The 17746-nt window shown below is 32.0% G+C and overlaps 1 protein-coding gene across 7 annotated transcripts in view; it reads left to right on the forward strand.

Moving 5' to 3' along the window:
• The window catches only part of Diaph2 (diaphanous related formin 2), an 875814-nt gene that overhangs the window by 245596 nt on the left and 612472 nt on the right, over positions 1-17746 (forward strand). For all 7 annotated transcript variants that reach the window (XM_063245551.1, XM_063245550.1, XM_063245546.1 and 4 more), the window contains 6 exons: positions 1780-1896; positions 3776-3894; positions 7974-8038; positions 10739-10843; positions 15129-15449; positions 17032-17146. In XM_063245551.1, coding sequence (XP_063101621.1) covers positions 1780-1896; positions 3776-3894; positions 7974-8038; positions 10739-10843; positions 15129-15449; positions 17032-17146 — 842 coding nt within the window. The remainder of the gene's footprint in view (positions 1-1779; positions 1897-3775; positions 3895-7973; positions 8039-10738; positions 10844-15128; positions 15450-17031; positions 17147-17746) is intronic.

Here is a 17746-nt window from a genome sequence, read left to right on the forward strand (position 1 = left end):
AGTTTGCATGTGATTATAGTTAATATATAGTTTCATTTTATTAAATGGTACTCCATTTAGAGATAACATTCAATGGAAATACATATATTATCAGAGAAGCTTTGTTCTTTACCCGTTGGAAAAAATGTTTTGATAAAATAATTAGCTGATTATATAACAAGGCTATGTTTTGAAAGTATCTGAGTCAAATACAACTACTATATAATCTGGTAGTATTGAAGACACAAAAAATGAATTTAGATCTCAGGTATGGTGGTGCTAATGCTAGCCATTTGTTTCGCATGTATTAAATTTCTTAACATTCTGGGATGCTAGGAAACTCTTCAGAACCAAAATAACCTTTGAGTTAGACTTTTTCTTGGTAATATGTTCTTCCTTTTGGCCCCCAACCCCTGCAATAAGAGCTGGAGCAATATTCCTTTCTTTGACAGTCCCATGATAGCTTGTTTGTTCTGTCTCATTTATGTAAACTTTTCTGTCTATGTGAGATTGAGGGCAGAAATGTTACATTTCATCTTTTTTTCTACAATGTTCCTATTTGAAGTTACACATATAGGTACTATGTTAATGCATGTGTGATGACTAGTAATGTTATTATTAAAAGGAGTAATTTTTTATCTGAACTTAGTGACCAGTCTGCAGTGGCTTCTCATATTAAATGCCTTTTATATAAATTAATAAGTATTTTTATATAGATTTTTCTTATAGTCAAATTGTACCATAAACCTATTTTTTGGAACCACTCTAAGTCATTTAAAGGAACTTCTGATACTTTATGACAACATTCTTACATGGGATCCATCTTATGCTTAATTCTATTTCAGAGGAAATACTGACATTTCAAGTTATTTTTAGGACTTTAGATTACATCTCATCTTTATCTTTATCCTATGTCAATTTGCCTGGTCCTCACTTTTCTTACAGCACTGCCGTTTCCAATTTACTAAAAGGGTCTTTAGTTCTCCTACATTTTTATATTCTAAGAAAAATGTTTTAACCACCTTTGTTTTTATTTCTTTTCTCAAGTAAAGAAATGAAGATGAATGCCAACAGTAATGTTGTTCATCGGGATGAACAAAAACTTTTTGTGATCTTTTGGTAGTTCATAGTGTGTTTGTTTCCTTTCTACCTTATATGCCAGTACAATTAGAGTACTAGTGGCTTGCATGAATAATATAGGACCTTTTATAGATCCCTATCAAAAACTTCAGAAGAGAAAGAATAAATGAGAAAAAAAGGGTAAAATGAAAACTGAGCTTTTTGAACAGCAAGGGAAAAGGTGTTTGAAAAGAGAGGATAGGTATGAAAACAAAAGAGAAATCAAGATATATCATATACAGATACAAATTCCACATAATGTATGTGGTAATTATGTAGAACTAAATTGTATCAATAAAATTAAATAAAAAAATAGAGTAGGACAAAGCCTTCATAATCGACAGCATTGCTGTTCCAATGGTGCTAGCTGTATCCTGGACTTTATTTTGATGAATGATTGATCATTTAGGATTTTAATAGTCAAATTGTCCTGGAAATGCTCCTTTATTCTGTTACTCTAGTTAAACAATAAAAATGATTCCATACAATCCATAGAAAAATGATTCCATAGAATCATTTTTTGTTATGTAAATGTTTAAATAATGGGTCATGGAATTGAAAGTTTTAGTAACAGTAATGGAACCAGAAGTATAAATCTCTATTTTAAAAATTTAACTTGCTTTTGTATGAATGCAGCTTTCATCAGGAATCTTTGATTTTTTTCCTTTACTTACTTTTTACTGATATGAATGAAGTATACCATCTTTTATATAATATGTTGAAAGACACAACTGCTGAATCTTATTTATTATCCATTCTACAACATTTTTTGCTTATCAGAAACGACTATTATATCAGGTAAGAGGCAATTCTGACAGTATTATATTTAAAATTTTAATTGGACATTAAAGGAAAAATAGCAATGTGGTAGGGCCTCTGTTATATATGCACATACACAGAATATTCGAGTTTGTCTATTAAAAGCACCCTTTTGTCTTTTTCAGGCAAGGTCTTGCTATGCAGATTAGGCTGGCCTTGAACTCTCAGTGATCCTCCTGCCTCAGTCTCTCAAGTGCTGAGCTTAGAGACATGTGCCAATATACCTGGTCCACCCACCACTTTTAAAATGGTGTTTATTTCATTTTATTTGGATCAGAAGTGGTACCTACTTTAAAAATGGAGTATTCTAGCAACAGAATTGTTAATAATAGCACAACAGATATTACTGGCTGAGGAAATTTTTGGCTAAATAATGGTAACAGAGAAATCATTAAAGATTCTAGAACATACGTTTTACCTTTTACGTTCCCATAGTTTTTACTGTTATTCCTATTTTATATTTTGATCTAGTAATCATAACATCTGAAGAGAATAATAATGCAAATATTTCAGTTTTGAGTCCAGTGATCAATTTTTTGAAAAAATGCGCATGATAATAAAATTAAAAGTTTTACAATCTAGTAATGTGGAGTATATCTAAAAACTGGAACATTCCCAATGCTTTCTGAATGACTGAAATTATCCATAAGCTCGTGGCTGTAGTGTTACATTAAAGTGTTCAAGAAACTATTAGATGTTTGTCATAGTCTCATTTATATGAAATTCTGACAACTTAGATTCTCTGATTTTCCAAAACCAGTATGATTAAAGGGAAAAGGAAGGCTAATAAGAGTTAAAGTGTATTTGTAACAGAAATGATTTAATTTCAAAGCAACATAGAGAACTACTATAGTTCAGGCCAGTACAATAATTTAATGGTCATTATGATGTTACCAAAACAGAAGAATTTTTAAAACGATAAGTAAAATACTGTTTTTGAGCACGTAACATGGTATTTCAATAAAATTATTATTGTTTCTAAATTAAACTCTGAATATTAAAAGGGGACTATGCGCAGAGATACTTAGTTTGGGGACTCCATCTGCATGAAATTCCATTATCAGTAAGTATGAATAAATCAAATCACACACACATGGCATCTCTTCATCCTAAGAACACTTATGTAGGGTGGCAGTGTCACAACCACTTTTATTTCACTTATGCATTAAAATTTTGTAGTATTTGAGCCATCATTTTAAGTCCAAAAATACCTTAATAGATTGTAGATTTAGATACAATTTAAAACTGATAATACCTTAAATATTGAGTCTGTAGCCATGCATTTGAAGTGTATATGCTTTCATAAAATGGATCTTTTAAAATAAGTGAAAATACATCTTTGGAATAATCTGAAAGTTGGCTTAGTAAAGTTTTGTTAGTTGTTACAGCTATCTGGATTACAAGTGCTATAGTAAATTCAAGATATTTCTTGCCACTTAATGCCATGAAACTCAGTCCTTATGGAAACTGAGAACTCACAGAAGCTCGAAACCATTTCTGTTTTGACAGGTGTAGCATTAAGGAGTGACTTATTTTCACTAGCTTTAGAAAGAATAGCTTAATAGATAAAATTGACAAATATCTTTGAACATATGCATGGATCCCTGAAAAAGAGTATTAAATCACTAAACATTTGTGGTTGATTATGTCACAGTGCGTTTGGCATCATAACATCCAGACCATCTTTAAATTTAGGCATTTTTTTCCTAAGAAAGTGTAATGGTTAGAAGAATTTTCTTTGGCTTGTTTGTTTGTTTATTCAGGAATAATAGAAAAACAATTTTTACAAAACTCTTAATAAGACGGTTGACTATTACAGGTAGAAAAACTGTTCCCAAATACTTTCTTTCTTTTTCAGGCCACAGTATTATAAGATAATTGAAGAGTGTGTTTCACAGATAGTGCTGCACTGCAGTGGTATGGACCCAGATTTCAAGTATAGGCAAAGATTAGACATTGATTTCACTCATCTGATTGGTATGTAATATAACCAATACTATCCCATTTTGCTTTGTAAAACAGGCATTTATAAAGTTTTGTAAACAGGCATTTATAAAGTTAGATCTTTCACTAAGCATCTTTTATTACTATCTAGAAAATCATTGTGTCCTCAAGGTACTTAACTGGTATAATTATTAATTATGATTTTTATGAGAATCTGTTTAATTGGACATATTAACTTATGTGGTATTTTAACATTTCTGAACTCCGTTTAAACTCAATATCCCCAGAAAAAGCCATTGTGTTATTGTTGGTGAATGTTTTGTGTTTTAGAAGCATGAGTCATAAATCCTTAACTACAATTTTTAGTGGTATTTTAGAGATTTCGAAGAACTCATGAGTACAATGGGATCTCATTAATATTATAGCTAAGTTGTTAGTGCTTAAGTTTGGGGAAAGAAATACAGGCTTATTTCAGCAATTTAAGGTCTTTATAGCCTATAAAATAGATAAATTTGTATTTTCATTGACCTTAGGACTAGGAAAGAATTTGAAATTATCAAGTTCATCTCCTTAAATTGCTCAAAAAATGATGTTTTTTATTTACTCTAGAATGATGGTTAGCAATGCTTCCCAGAATAGTCTCTGAAGGATGAAGTGAAACTTCCCTTTTGAAATATACTACATTACATGGCCTTACAGTTAAGCAGTGTTTTCTATACCTAATGGAAATCAGTAGTTGTAAAGTTCAAGCATGAACTCATTTGTCTTTACAGAAAGAAAAACACAGCTGTTGACTGCTAATTATATAATATTTATTTCTCTATAACATAGAGATTTGCAGTAATATTTAAAGATATATAACTTATTCTTTATAATGTATTCTTTTCTGTCTTTAACTATAATCCATGCTTACTGAAAATAATACATTTAATATATGACAGACCACCAGTCACATCACCATTGCTTCCTTTTCAGCCCCGTATATTTACTTTTTTGTTTTGTTTTGTATTATTTATTTATTTTTTTGAGACAGAATCTCTCTGTGTAGTTCAGGCTGGACTTTAATTCACTATGTAGCCCAGGCTGAACTCAAACTCATGGTGATTCTCCTGCCTCAGCTTCCCAAGTGCTGGGATTGCAGTTGTGCACCATGACACCCAGCTTAGTGCATTTCCTTACACAGTATATATCTGTTTGCTTGTCCATCTCATCCCTCATCTATATAAATGCTTGTGGAACACTGTATTGCAGTTTGTCATTGTAACTTTTAATATTTGTATAATGTTCCATCTTATACACTCCTTTCTTATTGGAAATGTAGATTGCTTTATAGTTTTCACATGAATTATAAATGAGTCTGATATGAACATTATAGTGTTTGGCCATTGCTCATTATTTTCTTAGAATTGATTGTGATAAATGAGGGTATGAACTTTCAAGGTGTTTTTCAGAAAGCTAAATGTGTTTTAGAAAACTTGTGCCTGTTTACCTTGCCTTAGAAATGAATATGGACCCTGGCCTCACACCATATTTTTCACTAAGTTAGATAAGCTTAGTAATTTATTTTGGATTGTATGGAGGGAGTCTGTCTTGGTTACTTTTCTCTCATTGCTAGGACAAAATACCTGACACCCAAAGTGAATCCAAGAGGGGTTTATTAAGCTCACAGTTTATGGAGGTTTCAGTCCAAAATCACCTGGTTCCAACGCAAAGTGGCACATGACACATGGCAACAGTTCAGGATGGCAGAAAACAGCACAAGCAACAAGAGCAAAAGAGGAGGAGCGCAGAGAAATGATTCTTTCTGTCCCTTATATGTATGCAGTACCCCTTGGGTGTGACACTCACACCCATAATCCCAGGATTGAACTGAGTCATTTGCAAACTCTAGAAGCTCACCCTCCTGACTGCATGAGATGTTAGGGAGACATCCAGATTCCAACCATACCAGAGTCACTAAGGAGTATTTGTAAATAAGTGTATTGGCTTGTAATCTGTTAGAGACCCTAGTTGGCACATAGACTCTACTGCTGATCTTGGCAACCTTTTTGGTGTTAAACAGACATCCTTTTTGTGTGCTATGTGCTGGATACTTACAATTCTTTATTGGCATTCAGAAGTAATGAGGAGCAAGGTATGAGCTGACAAAGAATAGTCTTCAACATTGATCTGTAATGACTTCATCCACTTGTCACTCTATGATTATGCTTGAATAATCTTATCTTTTTAGGTTTTAGTTTCCTCAGTTCTAAAATCAGATAAATCTAACTTACATGTAATTCCTAATATTTTATAGTGACTGTCCTTTTTAATAAGCTAACAGTTTCTGTCAAACTTTGATTAGAACACATGCACATGTACACACATACATATACACACACGCATTCCCACAGAAGTTATTAAATGCTTGAAAAATTTCTATTTCAAGATCACTTAAACCTAGGAATATTAGAGTCTCTTATGATTTCACAATCCTGTAAGTTTAGTTATCTCTCATAAATTATATCATGTCAAATCCTTGCCCAAAAATGTCCAGTGCCTTATCATTAAAATTTAAATCAAAATTTAAATCAAAATTCCATTAAATTTACTGACCATGTCTGGCACAGCATAGATATGGCCTTTCTTCCGACTATAACAGAGAGCATATTCCTCATGAGTTACTTTATTCCAGCCATACAGAAAAAGACAAAAAACAACTTTATTAAGTAAAGTTGAAATAAGAAAAACTACTCATAAAGTATATATTGTGATAAATTTGGAGATTATATATATAATATACATATATTGAAAATAGGCCCTTGTATACACACACATGCCATAAACATACGTGTTTAGATCCGTGCTCTCAGTCAAGATAATAAAGTTCTCTATTACTTCTTCAAATTTCTGCATTTTCCTTTTAGTCCTTCCTTCCTATGGCTCCCAGCTTTCTTTGTCCTGAGATAGTCACTGATCTCTTAGTTGTATTATTTATATCTTCTCTTACCAGTTTAATTTTTTAAAATTTCATATAAATGAAAACATAGCATGTGCTGTTTTTGTTTTACTAAACAATTATTTTGAGGTACACATTTGTTTTATTGTGTATAGCAATAGTGCATTCCTTGTTACTGTTGATTAGTATTCCAGAATATGAATATACCAACATTGGTTCATATATATACTTGTTGATAATTATTTGGGTTCTTTCCAGTGTTTAGTTATTACATATACAATTGCTATGATCATTCACATAAAAGCCTTGGTACAGACATATTTATTTTTATCTTTTTTTGAGTAAATAAATGTAGAATTGGTAGGTACAGAATAGACTTTAATATATTATTGCCCCAAAGAGTTTTTTCAATTATTTATAAGGAATGACATTTCCTTTTGTCGTATTTGAAAATGCTGAGTATTGAACCCAGAGTCTAATGCATGTCAAGTTAATAATCTACCTCTGAGGTTCACTTCTAGCTGTTTTTCAAAATTTTATTTTGAGATGGTCTTGTTAAGTTGCCTAAGAGGAGACTGAATTTAAGATCCTCCTGCCTCAGCCTCCTGAGTACCTGAGATTACAGGATTGTATCACTGTACCCAACTTCACTATTTATATTATGAAGTTTATGACCAAACCAGTGAAGCTTTAAGTTTGTTTCTCTATATACATTATGCATTTTGTCCCATGTCAGAAGTAAAATCTTTCACTGGGAATCCTGAATTAATGACTGTTACTCTATCATACAGTTTTTAATTTGAATCTTGATAGTCTTTAATATAGAGTCTTTGCTTCAATTCAAAATGTAGAGTCTTTGCTTTCGATTCAAAATATACTGCCAAACTTTTTGAAGAAATTGATATTTTTAACAGTTAAAATATACCTCAGTAAAAAGTAAATCAAATATATTTATGGACACTTGGTTTTGTGCTCTAAAAATGCTATCATTCAGTTGACTTAGTATATATTAAAGAATAAAAATGTGGTGGTTTTACATATTGCATGGGTCTATTTCTCTTTAGCAGGAATTGCCTTGAAAAGGATAGTCTGCCTAGGACGGTAGACTAGGAAGTATCTTTTGACTAGAGGTCTCATACCGTAATTTCTAACCACTTTTGCTAAATCTTGATAGATTCTTGTGTGAACAAGGCAAAAGTTGAAGAAAGCGAACAAAAAGCTGTGGAATTTTCAAAGAAGGTAAGACTTAGAGAAATCAGATTTGATTGTTAAATTAATAACTTAATGACAGAATGTATTCTACCTTGTTTCTTTTTTTGAGACCTTATGACTATTGTTTTATTCTTGCAGTACTTTGTATTTCTAGATTCTAACCAAAGAAAATAATATTGATTTATTTCCTAATAGGATAAGATTAGTTTTACTCCTTCTACCTTACCTCTAATCTATTATGGAAGAAAAACCCTAGTCACATAGTAATGTGATAAATGAAATAAAATTAGAGCTGAAAAGATATACTTAGAAGCAGTCCACCAAAAATAAATTCCTTCATTGCTTTCCTATAGCTCTCAGTTACGTAGGTGATTCTTGGGAGAAATGTGAACTATTTAGCTGCTCTTTAAAGTTCTGATCTTTAATCGCAATGCTAGTGTTAGCAATGGAACATTGTAGTTGTAATGATCTCAGACTTTCCCCAACTCTTACTTAGGTTCTTTGAATTTTGTAATTACTTTTTGTTAAATAATGGTGCTACTTCATGTATGTAGACATGATAGAACTTGTTATTACTCTTTCATTCTATGTCAATGCCATACAGAAATGCCTTTGAGTAATTGCCAGCTTTATAAATATCTATTTTATTTAAGTCTGATAGTCTTTCCCTTGTTTCATGAAAGCATAGACATAATTAGCTTCTAAAAGCCCTTTCTCTCTTTTTTCATTCATTTTTCCTTTCCCTTCCTCCCTCATTCTTTCATGTACCCATTCACTCACTCCCTTCCTTAGATCCAAATTAAGGATTAGTATAGTATTTCTTTCATTAAGTATAGAGAGAAGGATTGAAGCACAAGTCTAAAAGCTCTCCACTTTTCGGCCATCTGCCAGCAAGATAAAGTGCATGCATATTGCTGTCTCTTCAAAATTATGACTTACCTTGGAGATTAGATAATCACTTTTGCTATCACTCTAGACATTATAGTTACTGTAGGGCATCTGAAGTATCTTTGATCTTTCAGTTACTAGATTTTAAGAGCTTGAGCTTGAAATTAAATGTTTGTGTGAAACTCATTTCTATTCGTGAAAGAAAATGCATATCTTTTATTAGTAGACATATTTCTAATGTTCATATTTTAAATAGCAGGTCTTAAATTGCCTTTGAAAATCTTCAGATCTCCTTAGTTTTTCAGAGGCTGAAATGGAAGCATAGCTTCAGATAAATCTTAACATGTATAGGAGTGAACTGAGTAAGCTAAAATTAAAGGACTTCCACCTTCTTATTGAACAAGGAAAATCAGTTTATTCACAGATTTGTGGATCCTTCACCCCATGTATCTGGGATGCTTTCAAAAAATAAAGATATTCAACTGGGGATTTAGCTCAGCGGCATAAGCACCTGCCTTGCAAGCAGGCGGTCATGAGTTCGATTCCTGGTACCAGAAAAAAAAAAAGATACTAGAGATGATCTGCATCAACATCTATGGCACAGTATCTAGGGTCTCAAGTAGACATGGATAAAAGCATTTCTAACTATCAGGTTTGGCCTGAATGCTATTAAATTCCCTTTTGTCCAGCTACTCTTTCTTCAGATTTATAGAAGAATGGCACTGGATAGTTTCCAAAGGCCAAATCTATGATGATGAATATTTTTTACAGTGGATATACATTTTTATTATTCCACAAACTATAAAGATAATCTTGGGCAGTAAGACTTGTCACTTTTGGAAACAGAAATAATGTTGAAATAATATGTATATTTATACAGTGAGTTAAGGTGACATTGACAACAAAGCAAATAAAATGTTCTATAATGGGAGGTAGGCAGTATTCACTGTAAATATTCAGACTGATTTGTGTCTGCTTCGAACTCTCACTGCAGTAAGGGATGATGCAGGATGCAGGGAATGAATATTCACCATTCTGACAGTCTCTTTTGTTTAGCACACCATATTTTAACCTCTCATTTTCTCTCTTATACCATGTTACACCAGTATTTTGGTTAGCCATCTGACAGAAAATGTTATTATAGCATGTATTGATTTATTATGAGTTTTTGTGTAACTCAGCTTTTTTGGATGCTAGCCAATTGTGATTTTAATAAAAATACTCTCTTTTTTTTTTGATACCGGAAATCAAACTTAGGATCTCATACTGGAGAGGCAGGTGCTGTGCTGCTGAACTATATCTCTGGACCCAATATAGTGTTATTTATAACAATGTACATCCATTTGAGCATTCTAAAAGTGTACTCTCTTTTCATGATTAAATACAGTTAAGGATATCAAACTGCTTGTCATATTTTTAAATTTGATTTTTCTAACTATTAATTTTAAAAGTATGGAATGAAATGTTAAATATTCTAAAATCAAATTTTCAGCAATATAAACCATTTTTATCCATAAAGAGAGACTTTAGTCTAGGTTTTTAAGATTTGCTTTTCAAAAATTATAATGGTTTTACCGTGTGTGTGTGTATGTGTGTGTGTGTGTGTTTGTGTTTACGTGCACGTGTTCAGAATATATTTCATTAGTTTCACTACCATCAGAAACATTGCTCTACCCTAACATGGACACTTAATTCTTATAAAAATATTCAATAGCTCTTGTTTTCTCAGTGATGAGGAATTCATCTAGGTAAAACTCATGTCAATTATTTAATAATGTTCTTTAAAGCTCCTTCAAAAGTATATTATTAATTGTACATTTATGGTGGTGATTATTACAGTTTGATGAAGAATTCACGGCTCGACAGGAAGCTCAAGCTGAGCTTCAAAAAAGAGAAGAAAAAATCAAAGAACTTGAAACAGAAATCCAGCAACTTCGAACCCAGGTAATGAAACAAGATATAGACTTTATGTCATGACACAGTGAATTCGTTGGGAGAAAATTATCTTGTATGATAGAAGGAAAAATGTAAGTGGAAGCAGACTTTTTGGCAACTTCACATTTTCATTGTAATAACTCTATGGGTTTCATTTTCTAGGACTATAAGTCATTTTAATGTTTGAAAGAATAAGGCATCAGTTGTTTAAGCTTCCCTGAAAATTTTAATGAAATATGCTACAATGGCAAACTGGTTTTACGATGAAATTTTTATGATGGCCTGAAAAATTGAGTGCATAGTATTTTTTTCAAAAAGAATATGAAAATGCTCATTAATTTTAATTATCCCAAAATCTCCTTGAATTCTCATTAAATCTAGAATAACATAATTTCAAAGCCCATGCACTTTACATTTCCACCTCCATTCCCTTGGATGAAAAGCTCCTATATGCACGTAAAATCATAATTAGGGCATCTAAACTTTAGAATTCACTAAGTATTCTCATTAACATATTTTAAATCATAAGTGTATACTAACAAATTGAAGAGGATGTCTCTACATAGTGAATACTCCATAGGTATCACCTCAAAAGTAACCAGGAAACTACGAAGTGTTGAATGTGATGACCTTTTCCTGTCTTTCGCCTATATCACTTATCTACAAGATAATTTCTTTTCACTCTAAATTCCTCTTCTCTTTACATCATCTCACCTTTTAGATGTGAAAATTTCTCTTTAATTTTTTACTCCCTAACTGTTGGCATTCTTCAGTATTAGGCCCTATTGTTTGCTTGTATGTATGTACGTATGAATTGATTAATATTGCGGGTTGAAGCCATTCCTTTGCATTCAGCTACATAATGTGTAATGCTCCCCTAAACCCTGTTTAAATTTTGAGATGATCTTGATAATTACCCAGTGGGCTTGAACTTGTAATTCTCCAACCTCAGTTTCCCAGAGATTTGGAATTATAAGCTGTGCCACTACACTTGGCTGTGTCATCTGTTCTGTTCTTTTCTGTGTATATTCTTGTTCAAATTCCTATTCAGAATCATTCATTTATTTATTTATTTATTTATTTATTGATTGATTGATTGATTGATTGATTGGTCTTTTTCCTTTTTATCGGAACTGGGGATCGAACTCATGACTGCCTGCTTGCAAGGCAGGCCCTTATGCCGCTGAGCTAAATCCCCAGTCCCCAGAGTCATATATTTAAATATTACTCTTTCATGTCTGTCAGGTCTTTTGAATTTGTTTTATATTTCTAGATTTTGATTAGTTACTCCCTTAGGAAGATTTGCTGCATAGTGAACTCTATTAAACCCTTTTTTCCTGATATTGTCCTACTTCAAACCAGCTTTGTCTTCATTCTTATTTAAAAATTACCACAATTTTTAGTTTGTTAAATTGGAGTTTTCTTTCATTTTTTGCTGCCCTAACTGTAACAAACTAAACTAGTCCCTGTTTTATATCCTTCCTCCACCCCACTCTTGCATCTAAACCCCGAAGCTATCTGGTTCACTCTCATTACATCTTACCTGGATTATTACAGTTGTTTTCTCCTTTTTCTCTGTCTTATATTTTCTTCCTTTTCAAATTTACCCTTTATGCCTGTGGAAAATTAATTTTCCTAAAACAATACCCTGAGTATTGATTACTCTTGGCTTTAATGTGTTGAATGGTTGCTGGTTTAGTAGGGATTAAATAAAATCTCCTTACTTGGAATTTTAAGACCTTCTAGCATGGGGTTACTTTTCCTTCCTTTGGAGATTAGGCTCTCACCCGTCCCCTGACTGCAGCACCAGCTCTAGCTAAGTCATTTTTGCCACTGTTATAATTGCAAGTTAGTGTCTTTATGCTTTTTCTTCTGCCAGCATTTCTCAGATATGTTACAGAGATGCTAACTGAAAGCTTTCTATAGTTCAGTAAGGAAATATAGTTTTTAAGGAAAGCTTTCTATATTTATTTCTATATTTAAGACTCATTTAGCCATAGAACTTTTTATATGAGAAAGTCTATTGCATAGCTTCTTTTGGAAATAGTGTTTTCATATAATTTATTTGAGAAATATGGTTTAGGTTATTCTCTCTCAGCAATGCCATTATTTTGCTCATGTGAAACACATTCTTTAAAGGAGAAGCTCATACCAAGACATCCCTTGGAAAGCTTCACCAAAAACCATGGTAGGAAATTCCCCTAACCTTCTATTTTACATTTTAAGGTCAGTCATACTATATTTTTTTTATATGCTTTCTGTTTCGTCCAAATGAATATAAGCATCATGAGGTATGTGTATTTCTTATTCTTGAGGCCCTACTGTATCCAAAGGCTTTACTAAAAGATTAGTTACCTGTTAATTACTAACTTAGCCGTAAAAGTGCAATCACACAATACTTTTAAGCGTTTATCAACTATTAAATTGCTCATGTGCTATGTGTATTACTATATTGTCTAATTTAATTGCTCAATTCCTGATTGTTCATGCAAGAAAATTAAAAGGTTAATATAATTTGGTTTTTAATACAAATATTAAGATTTTTTTGAGACAAGGTCTTTCTGTGTAGTTCAGGCTGGCCTTGAGTTCACTATGTAGCCCAGGTTGACCTCCAACTTGGCAATCCTACTGATTCAGCCTCCTGAGTACTGGGATTACAGGAGTGTGCATCTACATGCAGCCAAGAAATCCTACATATGTAAAATATATGTTTAATTTGAATATGATTCTTTTTTATTAAGTTTTCTTTTTCCTGATGGTGGTAAGACCCATCTAGGACTTTGTACATGATAAATTTGTGGTTTCACAAGTTTCATAATAAATATCTAAGATGAAAATTTGATGTTTACAAATGTATCTTTTTGCACCTTTTAGTTTTCTTTTATGCTTTGTTTAATGGAATACAGGTTTTGCCTTTTAAAAGTACTATATTAAAAAATCCATATATGAAACTTGTAGGATGTACTACTAATTTCCTGAACTTCAATTTCTCCATAATTTTTTGTCAGTCTAGATTATAAAAGTCAAGCATTTTAAGTAGTAGTTTTACTTAAAAAATAAAATAATTTTCATGCTTTAATTCTATCTAATTCTTCCTATAATTAGGAAATGATTTCATTCCAGGGGAGGATTAAAATTCTTAAGTATAGAAACACCTTAGTCATATATATTTATATGCACACATAAACATGTGAAGAAAACACTTGGTTAATGTGTAATGAATATTATGCAAATATTTCCACAATCCTGTCTATATGTATATGTTAACTTTTAATCTTATTGTTTGTAGGAAGTCGTTTGATGTGATTCTTCCAAAAATACGTTCCAACTTATTTTGTAAAATATTCCAAAGTTTAGTTAGTACAATAGTTCAAGTAGAAAATTTGTATTAATACAAGAGAACCCCCCCACCAGATATTTATTCCAATAAACTTCAGAGTTTTAAACCCTTTGTTTTATTAGCCAATGTCATATCTTGATTACCAGTGATGTCTGTTCACTGGTAGTCATTTCTTGGAAATGTTTATAAAGAACACTTTCATTTTTATATTCATTTTTGCAATTGAACCATTGTGATCAGTAATAGTTTAAAAAAATGGGTCCAGAGTAATCATCAGAAAAGAAGGTAATATTTAATAAAGTATTACTTTTTATCCATTATTTTAGTATTAATTATTGGTGTTTTTGTTGTTGTTGTTGCTGTGCTTTTTTTTTTTTCCTTTTGGTTTTTTGAGTATAGCTGTGTAGTTTTCACAACTAGGCTGGTCCTGAATGTGTGCTGACTTTTCTCGGCTTCATGGGTGCTGGGATTTGAGACATGTACCATCACACCTAGCCTAATGATTGGTTTTAAAAGACAGCTTAGTTAATGTTGCTATGAAACAGACTCTTGTGTAAGGCTAATTGGCCTCCCAGGGATTAGAATCCATAACCTTGTATTAATTATCCTATGTTCAAGCCAACTAGTCTAACAGGCTAAAACCATGTGCAGTATATCTTCTTTGGAAGTATTTATAATGAAAGGAAATTTTTACATTATTTTGGGGGATTATTTATATATATGTTAGAGGATGTCAAATTTCTTTGCATTAATTTATTAGGAAAAGCAGCCACTGTCCAGAGTTTATAATGCTTATCAAAAAACTATATTTTTATAAGTGCACTATAACAGTATATAATCATTAAAATTAGTTAAGGCATATGTAATCTTAACCAAACCATAAATATCCATTGCATGTATTCTTTTTGCTGCATTTTATTATAAGCATTAAAACTTGGATTACTTATATTTCAGGGACATGGGCCTGCAGCTTCAGTAGGACCTCCAGGACCTCCTCCACCACAAGCATTTCCAGGTGTTGGGCCACCACCTCCACCACCACCACCTCTACCTGAACCATTTCCTCCTCCTTCTTCTCCACCTTCATTTCTTGGAGTGGGACCAGTGCCGCCACCTCCACCACCACCACCACCACCACTGTCTATGGGGCCTCCTGTACCACCACCCCTTGGAGTTCCTCTTCCCCCAGGAGCACCACTTGATCTTCCTTATGGAATGAAGCAGAAAAAAATATATAAACCTGAAATGTCTATGAAGAGAATCAACTGGTCAAAGGTAACTATTGTTACAATTTTCTAACTTTGTCTAGTAATGGTAACTGCATTGCTATTATGAATATTATATAATGTTTGAGAAGATGACTACTGACTGTACTGCTTTCCTTTGCAAGCTCACCATTCGTCCATGCTTCAGTTTACTATCTAGATAAAATGGATTTACTAGATTCAGATTCTGAGACTTGCAAAAACAATGTTGCGGTGGTCTACAGCGCAATGTTTGAATTTTATCAACAAATGAAAACCAATTTTGATTCATTTATCATTTTTAAGCACTTCGACTCTCTTAAATATTTTTATTGTTATTGAGCCTTCTTAAATATTTTTATTGTTGATGATCCTTGGTTTCTTACTACTTGTTGCACTTAGGAGATTATTTTCAGCTTTATACTTTCATGTAGTAGTTTGAAGTAGGTGACTATATTCAGCAATGATGTAACCTGATGGTTTAAAAAATATGATGAAAGAAAATGCTTTCTTCTGCATGTTATCATGCTTTATTTTTATTGTCATCAAATAATATTTTTCTTTATAAAGTTAAAAAGATTGTTATAGTTCTTATTCCTGAGAATTTTACCTTCTAGTGAAAACACAGCTGCCCATACTGAAGAACATTGGATTAGTATCACACTGGGGCTGTTTATTAAGTTGATTTGGTAAAATTATTTCTAAAAATTAAGCATATACTTGTGCTCTGTTCTTGAGTAAATGAGGTACAAATGACTTTAGAAGTACTTTTTGTTTGTTTTAGTACTGGGCATTGTACTCAGAGCCTCATGGATACTAGTCAGGTAGTTTACTATTGAGCCATATTCCCAGACCAACAGTGTAGGTATTTTTAATTAGGCACAGTCCATCAAAATTGGGCCAGTTATCACACATCACAGTGGTACTTGCATGTCACCAAAACATCATATACTCCAAATGCACAATCATATCTTGGATTTCAGTGTAGTAGTTAAGAAGACAGTTTTCTGAACTAGACTGGGTTTATATCCCACCTTGCTGTTTACTGGTGTAGGCAACTGCTTAAACTGTCTAATGCTCAGTTTTCTTGTCTATCACAAAGAGATGATAATAGGTTCTGCTTTAAAGGAGTATAGTGTGGATTAGATGAATTACTATATGCAAATCACTTAAATGGTACCTGATGCACAGTAGAAGGTATATATTATTAGTATTATGTTTTTTGCCTTCAGTATAATCAGGGAACAGGAAATTCACTTTTCTGTATCTCAGATTCCCTGTTTTCAAAAACCTAAGAGTAAGAAGAATATATGTGAGTTGAAGAGGGATTTGCTATATTATATTTAAGATTATTTTCATTAGAAGATTTCTTTTTTAAAATTTAATTTATTATATAGTCTATTGCTATTGTTTCCCTTTTATGCATTCCAATAAAATTCTGAGGGTGTTCTAGTGAATATTTACATTAAGATTACGTCTTTGAAAGATCCTAACATTTATTTAGTGGTTAGATGAAAAACAGAATTGTAATTCATCCTTCATGAAGTGATTGCTTTAAAAATTTAAATGTGAAGTAATAGTTTAGAAGCTTGTCTTTGTTATTTTTGTTTTAGATTGAACCTAAAGAACTATCTGAAAACTGTTTCTGGTTAAAAGTAAAAGAAGACGATTTTGAGGATCCAGATCTCTTTGCAAAATTGACCCTGAATTTTGCTACTCAGATAAAAGGTACATTTTATTTTTTTAAAAAAATATAAATTCCTGATTCTGATGTTTTAACATTCAGTGCTTGATGGAAAATTTTAAATGATGTGCATATATATAATTTTCCCTAGTAGATAGTGTTAAGTGTAGATTAACATATTAAATATTTTGCGTGTTATTTTTCATCTTAAAATAGAGGTGTTACTTTCATTAACATGCATATTATACTGTATATAAAAATAAAATTTTATTTTCACCGAGGTGCAGAAGTCATGGATTTTGTGATTCACCATGTAAGAAAAAAATGACATAATAATTCTAATGACTCTAGAGTTTTCACATAATTACAGTAAGATTAATGCCATAGGGATTATGTAGTGTTTCCAGCTACATTTCTATTACTTACCAAATTGCTTTCTGGGTAATTTTGTAGTTTTAATTGTGAGTATATATTCTGAATTAATATCAAAATCTGACACGCAGTAAATATGTATTTAACGTGTCATAAATTTGTATTTAATAGTAGAATGCCATGTTTATTTTTTGATCCATAGTTTCTTGGATATTTTACATGTAATTTTGTTAATATTCAGGTAACTTTTAAATTTCATAATTCATCATTGT

The sequence above is a fragment of the Cavia porcellus genome, unplaced genomic scaffold, assembly GCF_034190915.1.
Source record: "Cavia porcellus strain 051 isolate PalLab524CR breed Dunkin Hartley unplaced genomic scaffold, mCavPor4.1 scaffold_3, whole genome shotgun sequence".
Taxonomy (NCBI): domain Eukaryota; kingdom Metazoa; phylum Chordata; class Mammalia; order Rodentia; family Caviidae; genus Cavia; species Cavia porcellus.